Consider the following 17,783-nt stretch of genomic DNA (forward strand, 5'->3'; position numbering starts at 1 on the left):
TTGTTCCGTTTCTTAGACAGTCGCTTGGGATGAGTACATAATGAATTTTTAACAAATTGGAACATGATTCAGCCTTTCAGACTTTCCAGCCTGGTCCTCCCTTCAGTAGATTATGACTCATCAGACATTCATTCCATTTACTCTCTTACCTTTTCCCTCTAACCGTCGATTCCTTTACTGATCAATAATCTACCTATTTCAGCCTTAAATGTGCACAAGGACTCTGCCTCCACAGCTCTCTGTGGCAACGTGTTCCAAAGATTCACAACTCACGGACATACCCGCATTGATCCCATCTGATCGGTTCCTTCCACGCCAGCTAAGAATAACAAGGTTATCTAAGGCACAAACACAGGATTTTAACAGCCATTGGGCAGTGACCATTCATTTCCGAAGTTTACACATATGCATTATAATGTTAAATCGCATTTTATGAGATTTTCCAATGGGAATGCCGCAGTGTAGGGATGTGACCTGTCCCACATAGTTTCTGCTTTGTGATTTCCTGCAGTATTTTCAGTGGTGCATTACATTGAAAGTATCAGAGAGAATGTGCAGTATGCATTTGATAGAAAGAAACTGCCAGTTGAACTGGGATATGATATAAGTACTTCTGAAGTGTTGACCCGATTGTGGAAATAGTTGTAAATCTTACTCATTTTTATTTTACCGTTTCAGGTCATAGTCATCAACAAATACAGGATGTGACGTCCTCAGACATATGAATCATGGGATTTATTGAAAGGGGGCGCCACTTAACTTTTCCACAAATATCGCCATGTCGAATATGCTTTACTCCCAGATAAAATATTGTTTTTTTCTGTATCAATAGGTTATTACTTCACGTTGCGTTTCGTGAATTCTCATTTCTGTCATTGTTCCGCGTGAAAGAGTAAACGTTTTGTTCAATCAACAATGAAAAACAACCTAAAATGTATACCGAGTATGGCACTGTCTATATTAAAGCTGTTACATCGCATTGCATTGTGGAACGGAGCCGTTGTTATCATTCAAGATTTGATGCGTTTTTTTTGTCAAATGGATTTGAAGTTTATTTTGTAAAACCTTTCCTTCTTATGTCATTAAATAAAGATTAGAGCAGATAAATACATGGTTTGCTTACGTTTTCTTCATTTATTATATTATAAATCGTCACGGAGGCAGAGAGAGGACATTTACCTGGGGAGTGGGGTTTGCAAAGATTGAATGGGGATTACTGGGAGGATTAGAGGGAAGACTAGAAAGAAGGTTTTCACTCAGAAAGTGGTGGGTGTCTGGCATTCGTGTTTAAACTGGTGGTCCAGACACAAACCCCTCGGATCCGTCGATCGGCCCCCAGATCTATAGCTGAAATGTTGTAATCTGTAAAGATCGGGTTGGGGACTGGGTCACTAGAAGGTGGGATTAGAATGGAATGCCAGTTATATTTCACGTTCTGGTGCAGATGTGATGGGCTGAATGGCCTCTTTCTATGCCGTATCCTTTTCTCTGCTTTCTGTTAGCCCTATCGCTGGGCCAGGTGGAGGAACGAGCTTTATTTTAAATAAGAAACAAGAGGAAAGGTGAGGATATTGAGGCAACTCTGAGTTATTCTGATACCCATCCCCCCTCCAATAATCAAAGCGAGTGAGAAATCCCCCCGCCCGCCCCATGTTCAACCCAAATGCATTTCCCGGAGTGACAGTACGGTGACACAGTGTTTAGCGCTGCTGCCTCACAACACCAGGGACCCGAGTTCGATTCCAGCCTTGGGTCACTGTCTGTGCTGAGTTTGCACATTCTCCCCGTGTCTGACTGGGTTTCTCCTGGGTGCTCCGGTTTCCCCCCACATTCCAAAGATGTGTGGGTTAGGGGGGATCAGAGGGTAACTGTGTGAGGGTAGGGGAATCGGATAAGATGCTCTGTCGATGCAGAGTCCACGCACTGTCAGGATTTGATGGTTTTAAGTGGGGGTAGTTTGATCCCTGGGGTCAAGGTGCTGCGGTGACAATTCACTCTCTGGCTTTAAACACTCTGCAATGCAGAGACTGGAGAGGAGTGTACACCAGGGGGCAGCATTGCAGCTTCTTCCCCCCATTGAAACTGGGATTGTTGCTCCATCTGCTGCACCATCCCCACCACATCCACCGGGGACAATCTGGACAATGGGCTGCAGGGAGACCCATCGCTGGCGGCCATCTTGTATTGCTGGAAGAGTCAGCCGGCGGCCATCTTGCGTTACCAGGGGAGATGGCAGGCGGCCATCTTGCGTTGCCAGGGGAGACGGCCGGCGGCCATCTTACGTTGCCAGGGGAGACGGCAGGCGGCCATCTTGCGTTGCCAGGGCTACGGCAGGCGGCCATCTTGCGTTGCCAGGGGGACGGCAGGCGGCCATCTTGCGTTGCCAGGGGAGACAGCAGGCGGCCATCTTGGAATATTGTGTACGCTTATAGACTCCTTATTGAAGGAAATAATTAATTCTATGGGAAGGAGTTGAAAAAAAAGTGTACTGGACTAATACCTGTAATGGACTGGTTACTGCTGCAGTAAGTTTGCAGAGACCCGGTTTGCATTCACTGCAGTTTAGGAGAGTAGGAAGCCATTTGATCAAAACCTCTAAGATCCTGGAGGGTACTGAAAGGGTAGATGTGGCAAGGATATTCTTTCTTGCTGGAAATTTAGATCAGGGATCATTATTTGCATCAACGGATCGTCCATTTCCGGGACAATATTTATTTAATGTTGGACATTAAGCGATTAGTTAATGAATTTCTAATGTATGTTAAATTTCCCATTTCCTTCTATGATTCCACCCAACATTACACCAACATGTTTCTGAAGTCTTACACGAATAACCTGACAATTCCACAATTGACAGCAATTTGAAGCAATTTCACTGCTGCTTCACCTCGCACTCTCTCCTCCCACCGCTGGTGTCGGTGTGTCACTCCCTTTCTCTCGCACTCTCTCCTCCCACTGCTGGTATCGGTGTGTCACTGCCTCTCTCTCGCACTCTCTCCTCCAACCGCTGGTGTCGCTGTCACTGACCTCTTCGCTCTGTCACTCTCTCATCCCACTGGCGGTGCCTCTGTGCTCCCCCCTTCTCGCTCTGTCACTTTCTTTTCCCACCGCTGATGTTTCTCGTTCTCTCGATCTCCCACCCCAACCACGGCTGGTGTCACTGTCTCTCCATTTTTCGCCCTGTCATTCTCTCCTCCAACCGCTTGAGTCGCTGTCTCTCCCGCTCTGTTTCTGTCTTTCTAACCTCCCACCGCTGATAGCTTTGTTTGTCCCTTCCCTCGGCCACTCACTCAAACCATCGCTGGTGGCACTGAGTCTCCCCCTCTCGCTCTGTCACTCTCCTCCCACAGCTGGCGTTTCTGTTCCTCCTCCTCCTTTCACCCGCATGGTGGCGCAGTGCTGAGCGCTGCTGCGAGACAGTGCCAAGGAAACGGGTTCAATTCCTGGCTTGGGTCATTTTCTATGCGAAGTCTGCATGTACTCCCCATGTCTGTGCGGGTTTCCCCCCGGTGCTATGGTTTAGTCCCACACTCAGCATGATGTGCTAATGAAGGATTGGCCATGCTCAGTACTCACTCAGTGTACCCGAATAGGTGTCGCTGTGGCGGTTAGACGATTTATGCAGTAACTTCATTGCAGTGTCAATGTCAGCCTACTCGTGATACGAATAAATAAACTCTCTCCTCCAACCGCTGGTGCCACAGTCCCTGCAATTCCCTTTTCAACAACTTTATTGACAACGAGGCGTTGTGGGCCTGACACAGCGGAATACAGCAAGCTCACAGGCAGAAGAAAAAAAGGCCAGCGAAGTGGGCCGATATGTAAACATTTCCGTCTTAATCTGCGCTCAGTAAATGGTGTCGGAATTGTCCAGTTTGATCACTATTTCCAATATTTATGTATTTATAAAATAACGGTCTTCAGCTAATTAATGTTTCTGTTTTAATGCCATAACTACCGAAGGATGGTTAGAATTTCCGGGCGATCGGACAGGGGCTTATCCGGAGGAAATGAAAACTAACGGATTACTGGATATTAAATCTTGTGGAATTAAAATGAAAAGGAGACATGAGAATCTGAGCAGCATCTTCATACCTCCCGCCACTCAACGGTCTCCAGTGTTTAGGGTAGTGTTGGGATGCAATCGGGTTGTATTTAGTTGCTGGGGAAATGCAGTGGAGCACCGCCTCCCACCCCCACCCCCACCCACCCGACCCCGCCTCCGCCTCCATGATGATCTAGAATATAACAAATGAAGAAAACGGAAGCAAACCATGTATTTATCCGCCCTAATCTTTATTTAATTGCATAAGAAGTGAAGCTTTCACAAAATGAACGTCAAATCTATTTGACCAAAAAAAAAACTTGTATAAAATCTTGAATTATAATCACGGCTCCGTTCCACAATGCAATGCAATGTAATAACTTTAATATGGACAGTGCAATACTCGATACACTTTCCATCTTGTTTTTCATTATTAATTGAACAAAACGTTTACTCTTTCATATAAAACAAGGAAAGAAATAATAATTCACACAATACACAACATGAAATAATAACATATTGATGCAAAAACAACTGCGTACTTATGTGAGATTAAAGCATATTCGACATGGCGACATTTGTGGAAAACTTAATGGGCGTCCCCATTGATTTAAGTCACATGTCTGAAGACGTCACATCCTGAATTTTGGGATGACTGTGACCTGAAAAGGTAAAAGAAAAATGAGTGCGACACAATCAGGTCAAATCTTTACAAGTACTTGTATTATATTCCACTTCACTGTCAGTTTCTTTCTATCAAATACACACTGCACATTCTCTCTGAAACTTTCAATGTAATGTACCACTGAAAATACTGCAGGAAATCACAAAGCAGAAACCATGTGGGACAGGTTTCCCTGCACTGCGGCCCTCCCATTGGAAAATGTCATAAAATGCGGTTTAACATTATAATGTATATGTGTAAACTTCGGAAATAAATGGTCACTGCCCAATGTCCGTTTGCCACGCAAATCTCTCTTATTTTTGGCTGGAGGGCAAGGAGCCAATAAGGTTGGATTAATACGGATTTACTGTACACTTTCGGGGGCAGACACATTTTTGGTGAACTTTGGGCTTAAAGTAGGTTCCTTGTTTAATACAATTCAGATCATTCGCCACAGGAACTAAACCCAAATACCAATTATTCTATGATCGGCTGCACACCAGAGCGAGTACATTCCACACAAGAGGGCGGGAGATTGCAGTAATAATCAGAGGTGATAATCAATTCAGAAAGCAGTCACAGCATGGGACTCCATGAAGGAGATCAGAAATGACAGGGATTTCCTCACAGAATCCAGGAAATTCTAAATTTCAATCTATTTTGTTCATTATTTTAGCAATCAATTAAACATTGCACTTTTGATTGGGTGAATTTTAATCGCAGATTGGAAACAGATTTCCCCAGCCTCTCAGCTGGAGCTAGTTAATTAGAAATCAGGATTAATGCAGCTTCAGAAGCCTTGAATTTTGGGCCAAAGACGGAAGGCTCTTCAGTGTGGCCTTGTCTGGAGCTTCGAGAAACAGGGAGTCACAAGGGCTGAGTTTGAAGGAATGGTGTAGTTTAATTTAAAGATTTATTTCAATCTGAATATCAGTCTGAATCCAGATTGTTTTAAGTTAATAAGAACAAAATAAAGGCAGCACGGTGAGACAGTGGTTAGCACTGCTGCCTCACAGCATCAGGGGTTTTCAAACACGTGTTTTCAATCCCCATCTCACTGTGTGAAGTTTGCATGTTCTCTCCGTGTTTGCATGGGTTTCCCCCGGGTGCTCCGGTTCACTCCCACAATCCAATGACGTGCAGGTTGGGTTGATTGGCCATGCTAAATCTCCCCTTAGTGTTAGGCAGACGAGCAGGGAAAATATTTAGGGCCTGGCGCGGAGGTGCCACTGATGGTGGGCTGATTTCGATCCTGTTGGGGTAATGGCTTCTCATGTGATGGGAGTAACATCCCAATTCATAGCGCCATATATGGCTCCATTGCACGAGTTAGAAGCAGAAAGTGTGGGAGGGCAAAACTGATATGAGATTCAAATGTCAGGGAAATTGGAAGACATTTGTTTGGCCGCAAACGATACTCCAGGCCTGGGATGTTGCGCCCCTGGTGCTCGGGTCAAGGATCTCTCAGGGCAGTTGGGAGCTATTTAGCAGGGGGCGCTGAAGAGCCGCTTGTCATGATTTATAAGAACATAAGAACATAAGAAATAGGAGCAGGAGTAGGCCATCTGGCCCTTCGAGCCTGCCCCGCCATTCAATAAGATCATGGCTGATCTGTCGTGGCTCAGTTCCACTTTCCCGCCCTTTCCCCATAACCCTTAATCCCCTCTCTTATCAAAAACCCATCAACCCGCTTCTTAAAAATATTTAGCGAGGCAGCCTCCACCACTTCAACGGGCAGAGAATTCCAGAGATTCACCACCCTTTGAGTGAAGAAGTTCCTCCTCAACTCCGTTCTAAACCGCCCCCCCTTTATCTTGAGGCTGTGCCCCCTAGTCCTACTGTCTTTTTTGAGCGGGAAGAGTCTCTCCACCTCTATCCTATCCATCCCATTCATCATCTTATACGTCTCAATGAGATCTCCCCTCTTTCTTCTAAACTCTAACGAGTACAAGCCTAGTTTATTCAGCCTCTCCTCATAGCTCAACCCCCTCAACTCCGGTATCAGCCTAGTAAACCTCCTCTGCACTCCCTCCAAGGCCAAAATATCCTTGCGCAGGTGCGGCGCCCAAAACTGCGCACAGTACTCCAGCTGCGGCCTCACCAATGCCCTATACTGCTGCAGCAAGACCTCCCTACTTCTATATTCAATCCCCCTCGCGATGAAGGCCAGCATCCCATTCGCCTTCCTGACCACCTGCTGCACCTGCAGGCTGGGTTTTTGCGACTCATGCACAAGGACCCCGAGGTCCCTCTGCACCGTCGCCTGCTGCAGTTTTTCGCCACGTAAGTAATAGTCCTTCCTACCATTCTTCCTACCAAAGTGGACCACCTCACACTTGCCAACATATGCATCGATATTAATCAAGTGGGTTAAAAAATAGACCCAAAAAGCGGATTATGGGGGTTCGGAAGTCAGTTGAAAATTGATACCTCAAATCTGGTGATTTCAGAGTTACTAACAGCTCCTCCTATTGGGCAAAGTTAATGTTGCTGGAATATCAGCTGAGTACCTGGCTGGGAATCTGGTGCTATAGTGACGGGTTTTAGATTCCTGGGGCGTTGGGAGAGGTTCAGGGGGTGTGGGGGTGGTGGGAGGGGGGGGGGGGGGCGGTGGGGATGGGGAGATTTGGAGATCAATACAAAGTGAACGTGTTGTACCTGGCTGGGACGGGAAATGCTGTCCTGTGGTGAGTGTTTGATAGTGTGGTTAGGAAGGGATAAAACAGAATGACAAGTTGATGGGAACACAAACTGTGTGACATAGGAAAGAGAAACACGAGAAACAATAATAAAGAGAGAACAGTAAGATGCAACATCGGAGCTCGGATAATCAACGACGAGAGGCAAATATAGTCACTGCACAAATACTGATTAATAATGGCAAAAGAAACATCGCTGCCACTATGCACATTGGTATTCGGTAGAATAAGAGGTTATCTCATTGAAACATAGGATTGTTCTGGGGATCGACAGGATAAATGCTGAGAGGATGTTGTCACCCACTCCCCCCGCCCACCCACACATTAGAGATTCTAGCACCAGACTGCGCAGAATCAGAGTGAAGGGTACCAACTTGAGACTGAAATTTGAAGTGTTTTTCCCTTCTCTCAACATGTTGTGAATCTTTGGAACTCGTTGCCACAGAGAGCTGTCGAGGCAGAGTCCTTGTGCACATTTAAGGCTGTGATTGGTAAATCATTAATCAGTAAAGGAATGAAGGGACTCAGGGAAAGGCAAGAGAGTCAATATGATGGATGTCTGATTAGTCATGATCCACTGAGGGGCGGGCCACGCTCGAGGGGCTGAACGGCCTAATCCTGTTCCAATTTCTTATCAACTTATTGTGTACTGATCACGGTCGACTGTTTAAGAAAAGGAACAATCAAAGATTTATCTCACCCAGAGTGCTGAGATCACCGCTGGAACTTGTCAAAGTGAAGATACCGTCAGGGTCCCGGTTCAGCAGCAAGTGCCCACTCTGAGAGTCAATGGTTTCAGTCTCAACATCGTCATAGTCTGTCAAAGCAGGAGCTGAGAGGGAAATGTATTTGAATTGGAATTAATTAGTAATGAAGGACAATTAGAATGATCTCCTTAAATGTCTATTTCCACAGCAATTATGGAACAGATATTGATCTATTGTGGCGTGGAGACCAGTGAATTAGAGTATGGGAAATATTGGACGAAATTGTGTTTATATTTTTTTTCAATTTCAGTTCAAATTTATACCGTTCTAATGAGGCGCCGATCCCACAAACCAGAACACAACTCAGAGCCAAGACAGGCTTCTGGGGAGATACATGGTAATTCCAATTGTTCTGAATGATGATAAAACATTGTTTCAGAATCAAATTTTATATAACTGAAACCATTCTGCAATCTCTGAGTGACTTGGCACTGTCATTTCATGGTGTACACGTCATGGTGTGCACGTTTGGAGATTTCTGAAGCTATTTTAGATATTACAGAATGGAAAGTCGTGGAAGGAAATGGTAGAATGTGAACTTCGACCTACCCTGAATAGAGGAGGAATCCACTTCAGGACATTCTGATCCAGGATCCGTGTCTCCCAAACTGTGACTGGTGTAATATTCAATCTGATTGAAGGAGTCAATGCTTGAAGAAACTGGTAAACACAAAATAATTGGTTAGTTGGCAAATTTGTTACGGAGCCATTGCGATGTTATCATGGCAGAGAGTGATTCAGAAAGTCAGAGCAGAGATCACAAGTTCATCGCCTCTGTGGAAATATCCTGGCATTTGATCGTGGCACCAATTTGGGAGAACAGTCAGCAGACTGACTGCAGTGATCCAAAGTGAAGAACCAGCACTACCTTACTGGACAAAAGATGTTATTCTACAAAGAACAAAGAACAACCCAGCACGGGAAACAGGCCCCTCGGCCTAACGAGCCCGCGCCGCCGCATCACCCTACACCTATTATACCCTGCGTGTCTCCGAATGGAACCCCTAATTTAGCCAGATTCGGGGGAGAATAGTGTCAATTCTGGATCCGAAATGTCCAGTCCCTTAGGAAAGGTAATGTGTGAGACGTCAGAGAATGAGGAATATGTGTTAAAAAATAATCAATTGCATCTGGGTCAGTGGACCGGCTTTTATGATCCAGAATCACTTTTCCCTGTTCTTCTATCCCCCTGCCTTTCATTCTCAGAGATGAAAATCCATAGAATCATAGACACACGACAGTGCAGAGGGAGGCCACTTGACCCACTGAGATTGCACTGACAATAATTTCACCCAGGCTCTGTCCCCGCAGCCAAACATATGAACCAACTTATCCCTCTGACCTCCACTAAGAGGTAATTTAGCATGGCCAATCAAACACGTATGTACATCTTTGGACTATGGGAGGAAACCGGAAAATCTGAAGGAAAGTGACGCAGACATTGCTGGAAGGTGCAAACTCGACGTAGACTGTGATCCAAGCCGGGAAATGAACCCAGGTGCTGGAGGCGAACTCGCTGGGGTCTTTTAAAAAGACTTCTGGATGAGCATATGGGATTTAGTGGGATTGGGGGTTATAGATAGGTCTATGGATTGGTAGGTGTTGATGTGATGTGATCGGCGCAACTCGTGGGCCGAAGGGGCTGTTTGTGCTGTAGTGTTCTACGTTCTATGTTCTATATATGAGGCAGTATTGTGTCGCCGTGCCGTCAGCAGTAATGAAATAGGGGTACCATAAGCATAGACATGGGTCAAAGATGGAGGAGGAAAAACACATTGTTAAGATGGCGGCATGAGCTCGTTGGGCCAAAGGGCCTGTTTCCCGTGCTGTTTTGTTCTTTGAATATTTCGTTATGTAAGTTAACACTCCATTTTTCACTAATATAATAGTCCTCCTTTGCCATCTTAATAAATAACATCATTTTTTACCCCCGATTCCATATCTCATTTAACTCAGTTCACTACTCCGCCGAGTCTAACGCATTTCCCCTGTTGTTGGTCCTTGTTTGCATTGGTGATGTGTCTTTATATTTAATAGTTTGAAATTGTTTTGTTTTGTTTGTTGTATTAATATTTTATCTATGATTCTATCAAAAATGGCTTTAAAACTACCAATTTTACAAAATAAAATATTGCATTCCAGGAAATTTCCAAAATACTAACCTGTCCTGTAATTAGGCGTTGTGTATGTGGCCAGCAGCAATAAATTATTGAGTGTATTTACACATTCAATAAAATATTTTGCTTAATATGACTTACATGAGACTTTGATATGTGCAAGTTGCAAAACAGTTGGGAATTGGAAATAGCTACTCTGCTTTCTATTTTTAAACAGAAGGCAAACATTTTCTTGAACAATAATGAGTATTGGTAATTTATTAAGCACACAAATCCTCTGAAGATAAATAAAGACATTTAAAATGTCTCCTTTCTACATGAGGACAGGGAGATTAATGCTTCCTTGACCATGACTAAAAGGGGGTAAACGTGAAGCAGTGTTTTTCCATGCAGCTTGGGCTAAAACACACACAAACCTGAACCACGAGACTGAGTGTATAGCTTGGCGGCAGGAATATCATCTATTTCTTCATATATGGCTTGATATATAACAGGATCCCAGCTCCCCGCGGCAGGTTCTGTTGGAGGAAGATCGGGGCAATTAGCATATTCTTACTTTCTAGAACTATATTTCTGTTCATAATTTGTATTGATTTCATACCTCATTCTATGTAGAGGTTAAATTCGCACCAGTGTCCCGCAGTATTTACTTTGTTTCTCTGCATCATGAAACCAGTGATGATGCCACTGCCTCCATCACAGGGAACACTGGGACATTTGGAGACCAGTGAAAGTCAGCGCATAAGATGGGAATCAAGAGAACTCGGTGCGATTTTAGACACTTGCAGTAGTTTTGTTTATCTGTTCAAAACCAGTGGTGCAAAAGGCAGACATTCATCAGATTCCATGGCCATTACATGTTTTAACATGGAGCAGGTCAGTAACCTATTGCCAGAGGGGCACCACTCCATACCAACCATGGCCGAACAGAAATATCTCCCGTTCTGACCGCCTTGTTGCCTTGGAAGGATTTTACAGGAAGCGCTGACACTTTGTTCCTATAAAGTCTTGGGACTGAACATGGAGCATCTGACTCAGAGAGCGGGACGCTATTCGCCGGCATGAATCCTGTAAAATTAGTGGGATAGTTTTGCTGGGATGCAGTATTGACATTGATAATTGTGGAAAATCATACCATCACGTCTCAAAATGGGTCGAGTACTGTCAGAGAACTTGAAACAGCAAAAAAAAACTCAGTGTTGATTTGCAACCAGTTGTAAGTGGGAAGAAAATGTCACTTGCTAAATAATTAATGAACACATTGGAACACGGGAATTAGGAGCGAGATTGGGCAATTCAGCCATTTGACCCCGCTCCACTGTTCTATATCATGATGGCTGATCTTATCCTGGTCACAAATCCACAAACTGCCTGCTCCATTTGAGCTTTATCCAACTTTCATTGAGACACATACTTGTTTCTTTTCTTGAATCCACTGACTGATATTTACTTTGCATTTAAATTCCTGTCCTTTTGCAGTAAATGCCAATATTCAAATTGTCGTTCTTACGAAATGTTGCATTTGTGCATTAACGTTCTGTCATTCATGCACAAGTACACCCAGATCCCCCTGCATTCACAGACTTTGAACATGCTTCCCAGTCCAATAATCATTTACCCTTTTATTTTTTTCTCTCTGCGAGCATGTTTGACCACAAACGTATCCATATTATCTCTATCTGTGACCTTCTGGCCCTTTGTCCTCGCCTGTCAATATCCATCTGTAAACTGGATAATCTCCTGAGGACCTGCTTTCCCAATTATCTTTGGATCATCCGCAAATCTTGTTGTGTTTCACTCTGGCCCGAATCACAGGTCAGTTATATCAGTTGTAACCTGTTGAAAACTGAACACTGTGTTATCCCTCCGATTACATTTTGCTCTCTATCCAGAGAAGGAACCTTTTATCCCTATCCTATGCTTTCTCCCACTCACCCAATCCTCTATCGAAGACAATATTCTGTGCCCAACCTTTGTTATCTAACACTTGTCCATCACCCACATCGCTGTTTAAATCCTCAAAACAAAAAACTTGAGCAAGTTTGTCAGACACAAGTTGTCCATCGTTAAATCGTGCTGACTCTGGAGAATTCCGCTTTGTTTTCCATTGATCAGTTATCTCCTGCTTAATGACTTGCTGCAACAACTTCCCAACATAGAGGTCAAAATAAGTGGTCTACAGTTTGCCTTTTTTTGTGTCTCTGTCTTTTTTTGAATAAAAGTGTCATACCAGCGTGTTTCCAATCCACTGATATCTTTCCAGAATCTCGGAAACATTGAAATAACAAAACAAGCGCACTATATCTGCTGCCATCTCCTTTAATACTGAAGTGTGCAGGTCATTAGAGTTCAATTTGTTGCATTAAAAAATGCAATTCCGTATCCCATGCACTGGTGGATGGAGCAGGAATATGAATGTAGATAACTCCCTCATTTATATGTCATATTTTACTCTTTCTCATGTGACTCGAAATAAATTACTGGTCAACACTCAGTTAATTTGTTTTTGAAACGTATTCAAGTCATTCTATGTAAATCGGCAGAGAAGTCCCTCTGATGTATGAAGCAACATCCATGACTTAGCGTGGGTTCAGGGATATGATTCGGGCCTTACCTTTTATTGATGATCTTCTCTGCATTACTGCCAAAAGGGCGATGAACTCACAGATCAACAGGACACCGAGTGATATGCAGATCACCAGAGGGATGGAGGTGCTTTCATCTTCATATCCTTGATGAAAGATTCAACGAAGCTTGTGAGATAAAGTGTCCACAATGTTTTAAATACTTACATGATTATCTAACACTCAGACTGTCGGTAGAAATTGACCAAAAAAGGCAATACAAATGTCTGGCAACTATTAATCCTAGTGTAAAATGAGCCGTAATAGTGATTGATATTTATTACTGAGGCATACCTGAAGGTGTGGGCGGAACAGTCGGAGATAATTCCGGACCTGATGAAGATATGGTAAAAGGGAGACAATTATTTGCATTGTTGGTCAGAAAGACATTTGAAAACATAAATTAACTTCAGCAAAAATGGGACAAAAACGTCACACAGTCAAAAACAACACCACTCAGTGGGACACTTACCGGAACAAATCACACTGGCATCTTCCTTGTGATCACAGTCAGACTGAGCTAATGATGAAGGGCAGTGAAACAGAAAGGATTCACTTCCGGTGCACTTCACCTCATCCAGCCAGATAGTACCGGTACCCTGCCCAAAAGCGGCCCCTCCTGTGGCCTCGAGAGCAGAGCCACAGCCCAGCTGTCTGCAGACAACACTGGCATCGTTCATATCCCAGGAATCATCACACACCGTGCCCCAGGTTCCATTACACCATACCTCCACTCTCCCGGAGCAGCTGTTGCTCCCTTCAGCCAAGCGCATACTTTGTCCTGAAATTGTCAATGATAAGAAATAAATTATTAGCCTTGATGGAGCACAAGACTTAATAATTTATTTATAAACAATCAGATAGCTGTTTTACTAAAGTTCTGACTTCACCTGATACTCGCTTGCAGCTGTTCACAGTGTCCTGCTCTCGCTTCGGTGTGTCTCCCCCTGTTGATAAGACAAACATGATGACTCCATGATCTAAATCAATATTTCAAATCACACCTGTAAGCAGAATGATTGACTGTGTTACCTGAACAAACGACACCTGCATCTTCCCCATGATGACAGTTGTGTTGACCCCACGGATCTGCCTGGCACTGCCAAAGGGTCGACTCGTGTGAAAGGCATTCCATCTCATCCAGCCAAATAGGTCCGGATCCTTCTCCGAATGAGCGAGCGTCATAGTCGACGTAAACGAGTGTGCCGCAACCTAACTGTTTACAGATCACTGCTCCATCAACTCGATCCAGCTTTTCAGAGCAAACTGTTCCCCAGGTCCCATTATAGAACACTTCCACTCGGCCCTCACAGCGATGCTTTCCCTGCACCAATCGCAGCTCTTTGTGCTCTGTCAATCAATTCATAAATAGTCACGTGGTGCAATTGTCAACTCTGATTCTTACACTGTGGATTTGTCTAAATTGAGATCACAGTTTGTAATAATTATTTCATAAAGGTCACAGAAAAGAAACATAATCAAAAATAAGCAACATTGAATTTCGATCGAAACATTTGAACGCTGAACCCGATTGATTTATTTGCAAAGCTTGCAGCAATGGTGAAGGGGACAATGTTTTAGATGCTCTGTCCGTGGATTACCAGCAGAGCATCAACAAGTTCCCACAGTGAAAGCTCACGAAAGACATTGGGAAACCAGGCAATCAGGATAAAAGTGGATTAAAAGAGTTTTTGCAAAGTTTCTCGTTTCTTATGTAGCAAAACTGCCGGTGCGAGGTTTGCATCGATTGCTTCTGTGGTCCCTGATCCTTGAGAGTGACATAAGCCAGCTGGATGTTGTATTCGACAGTGAAAACAAAGAACATCTATTGCGGCAGCAAACTGGCTTGTTAGTACGAAAGAGGACTGCAAAGCGTGTATCACAATGCTAATATATGGCAAGGTACACATGGCAATGACAACTTAGTTTTCCAACTGCTCAATGGAATGGGGCGCATTTTGATGTGAAGAATAAAGGGACAGCACGTTTCTCGAGAAATAATTGATTACGTCAAACATCTTTGCAAAATAATGTAGTTATCCGGAACATTTTACACATAAACTGATGAAATTTAAGACTCGTGTTCACAATAGTCAGTGATATTAATTGGAAAACGCATTTATCTCAGGAAATGAGGTATAAAGTAACATAAGGCAACACGTCAAAAGTAGGATATAGAAATAATGTAACGGTAATGATGTCCAGAATAAATAATAGAGAGGGATTTGACATAGAAGCATTCGTAAGCGCCGTCCTTAGGTATATCAGGAACATGTCTTATATATGAAACTTCTAATGTAACTGAAGTTGGGACAGTTACCAGAGCACATGATCTTCACATCTTCTTTATGAATACAGTCGTGTTTACCCCACAATGCATGGGGACATTCCCAGAGAAATGATTCATTCCCGGAGCATTCCAGCTCATCCAACCAAATTGGCTGTGAGTTAGGTCCAGCCAAAGCAGGAAGAGGAAGCGGCAATGCATGTCCACAACCCAGCTGCTTGCAAACCACGTCAGCGTCCGTCAGATCCCAGGAATCATCACAAACTGAGCCCCAGATCCCATTGTGATAAATCTCCAGTCGCCCCGCACATCGGCTTCCACCGCCAGAGAACCTTAAATGCTTATGTTCTAATAGAAAAATAAAAGTGACAAGATTATATTTCTTAAACATATTCATCTCTTTGCTTAATTCAAACTATTGTATAATTTGCAGCTAAATTAAATCGTGTATTTTAACAGCCGTTGACAGGGACATAAATCTACTCTCTACGAAAACCCGTTTCTGTTCCGAGGTAAAATAAATGATGTGGCGTTTGCAATCGTCTACATATTCATATTTCCAACGAATATATAATCCGATCGTTTTTGGTGTGGATCTGACCCACTCATTGCTGCTTGTTTTGCTTTATTTAACTTATGCGATTAGTTGTTCCACACAGAATGTTTTAAGCAGACATTAGATTATTTGTTTCTTCTCTGACTCATTTTCCAATGCAAACTTCATCAGATGTTTCACCAGTTCACACATATATATCAGAACAAATCAGAGATGCTGTAAATATGCAAGTAGGCTGGCAGCGACTTGACCTTTCAGACAGTGACCTTTCCTGAGAACTCACACAAGTTGCTCCTAAAATGGTCATCAGTTCCTTGTTATCTCAACAATGCAGGTTTCAAATCTACCCTCATGGCCACCCCTCCAAAACACGAGAATGCAAGCAAAATGTTTCTCAATGAGCCGTCAACATTCCAACTCACCAGCAGTGACCAGCGGATGCACAAAGCCGCACTCGCACCCCCTCCCTCCCCAATCCCCTCCCTTTCTCCCTTCCTGGCCAACAACACCACCAGCCCTGATTATTTGATCTGCATTGGATTCTCTCCCGTCAGTACAAGTTAGCTTCAAAACATCATGGTCATGTTTATAGATATCTATGCTCTCCATTACTGCTCACTGTTTGATCGCTCCCCCTAGTGATTATGACATTCAGCGCCCATGAGTCGAATCCACACGCTAGCACAATGGTTAGCACTGCTGCTTCACAATGTCTGGGATCTGGATTTGATTCCTGGCTTGAGTCACTGTTTGTGTTGATTGTGTCCATTGTTTCTGTGTCTGGGCACCTCTGCCATTCCGAGAGTCCTGCATTGACCCGAGCAGGCGGCGGACTGTGGCGACTGGGAGACCTTAACTGTAACTTCATTGCAGTGTTAATGTAAATCTGAACTGTTACAAATAAATTGAAATTAACTCAGACATTTGGCTTCCCTTCCCATCTGACACTGTATGCAGCAAGTCTTTCTTCATACTTACATAAGAGTCGTTATGTTATTGACAGGGACTCAAGATTACAATCTCCTTCTTAAATGCGGCCTTCCCTTCTTTGTGCTGTTAAAACCAGCCCCAATGATCAACACATTAGTCCCCATTGCCAATAACGTCTTTAGCTGTGTTGGTCTCAATTTACTGAAGGGAATTATCTAGAGATTTATAAAGTTGTTAATTGATTTAACTCAAATGTAACTCATCATAGTCCAAACTATTACTTTTTTTTTCCCAGAGCATCTTGTCCAATATCCAATCAGGAGTGTCAAATATCTCACGAACGTGTTCCCGAAAAGAAAGTGAAGGAAATTCCCAGTTGACCAAGATTATACATGTATAGTTTCTGGAAAAGTGAACTGCTTATTCACCTGAGCACAGAACCCCCACGCCGATGCTGTCACTGTGATTCGGGTTCAGTGAAAATTTGCTGCACTTCCGGAGATGCGATTCGTTTCCTTCACACTGGACATCATTCACCCACACAGGCCCTTCACCCTCTCCGTACTTTGAATTGTTATAGGCGGTTACCGCTTCGCCGCAGCCCAGCTGTCTACAGGTCACATTAGCGTCATACAGATCCCAGAGGCTGTCCTGCACTCTGCCCCAGCTGTGGTTGTAGTAAATCTCCACTCGCCCATCACACCGACTTCCCCCATTCATCAATCTCAGTGACCAGTTTTCATCTAGGGATATAAAGACATGGAGAACAGTGGTTACAGTGCAGCAAATTATATCAAATTGATATTACCACCCTCCAGAGCATCTCCCCCGGTGCAGAGGTGAAGGATGTGATGAGAGGCTGCTGAGTACAATCAGACCGGAGGCTGAACAGCCAGCGTGGCTGCTCTGAATCTGAAGCAAATACATTGATAGAGTGATAATAAATGTTTATGGAATTCGAGGATGGGCCAACATTTGGGCGGTCAAATATAGAAATATCCTCTTTAATCCCAGCAGCACGTGTTTTCATTATCTTGATTTAGGGACTCACCCGAGCAGATGACACTGACGTCATTTCCATGTGAGCAGTTAAA

General features: G+C 43.7%; 1 protein-coding gene across 1 annotated transcript; it reads right to left on the reverse strand.

Annotated features, from left to right (window-relative positions):
• Positions 1-4,370: 4,370 nt before the first annotated feature.
• LOC145361228 (scavenger receptor cysteine-rich domain-containing protein DMBT1-like) lies at positions 4,371-17,219 on the reverse strand. The gene is made up of 9 exons (XM_080216866.1): positions 17,183-17,219; positions 15,237-15,551; positions 13,949-14,266; positions 13,211-13,249; positions 12,907-13,023; positions 10,709-10,810; positions 8,725-8,835; positions 8,109-8,240; positions 4,371-4,707 (listed from the first exon to the last, which is right to left on the reverse strand). Exons 1-9 carry the CDS (start codon positions 17,217-17,219, stop codon positions 4,661-4,663), a joined length of 1,218 nt encoding a protein of 405 aa, XP_080072992.1. The 3' UTR covers positions 4,371-4,660.
• Positions 17,220-17,783: the final 564 nt, after the last annotated feature.

Source organism: Carcharhinus amblyrhynchos, chromosome 34, assembly GCF_965287045.1.
Source record: "Carcharhinus amblyrhynchos chromosome 34, sCarAmb.v2.hapA, whole genome shotgun sequence".
In the NCBI taxonomy this organism is placed as follows: domain Eukaryota; kingdom Metazoa; phylum Chordata; class Chondrichthyes; order Carcharhiniformes; family Carcharhinidae; genus Carcharhinus; species Carcharhinus amblyrhynchos.

What these genes read in the sequence shown, in the direction of transcription:
- LOC145361228 (XM_080216866.1), bottom strand. Translation starts at nt 17,219, where the DNA reads ATGTCCAGTGTGAAGGAAACGAATCGCATCTCCGGAA. An exon ending in AACGAATCGCATCTCCGGAA is followed by an intron (nt 15,552 to 17,182) that starts GTGCAGCAAATT and finishes TTTTTCTATTAG; the next exon opens with AACATAAGCATTTAAGGTTC. An exon ending in GAGAAGATCATCAATAAAAG is followed by an intron (nt 10,811 to 12,906) that starts GTAAGGCCCGAA and finishes TTCCTCCAACAG; the next exon opens with AACCTGCCGCGGGGAGCTGG.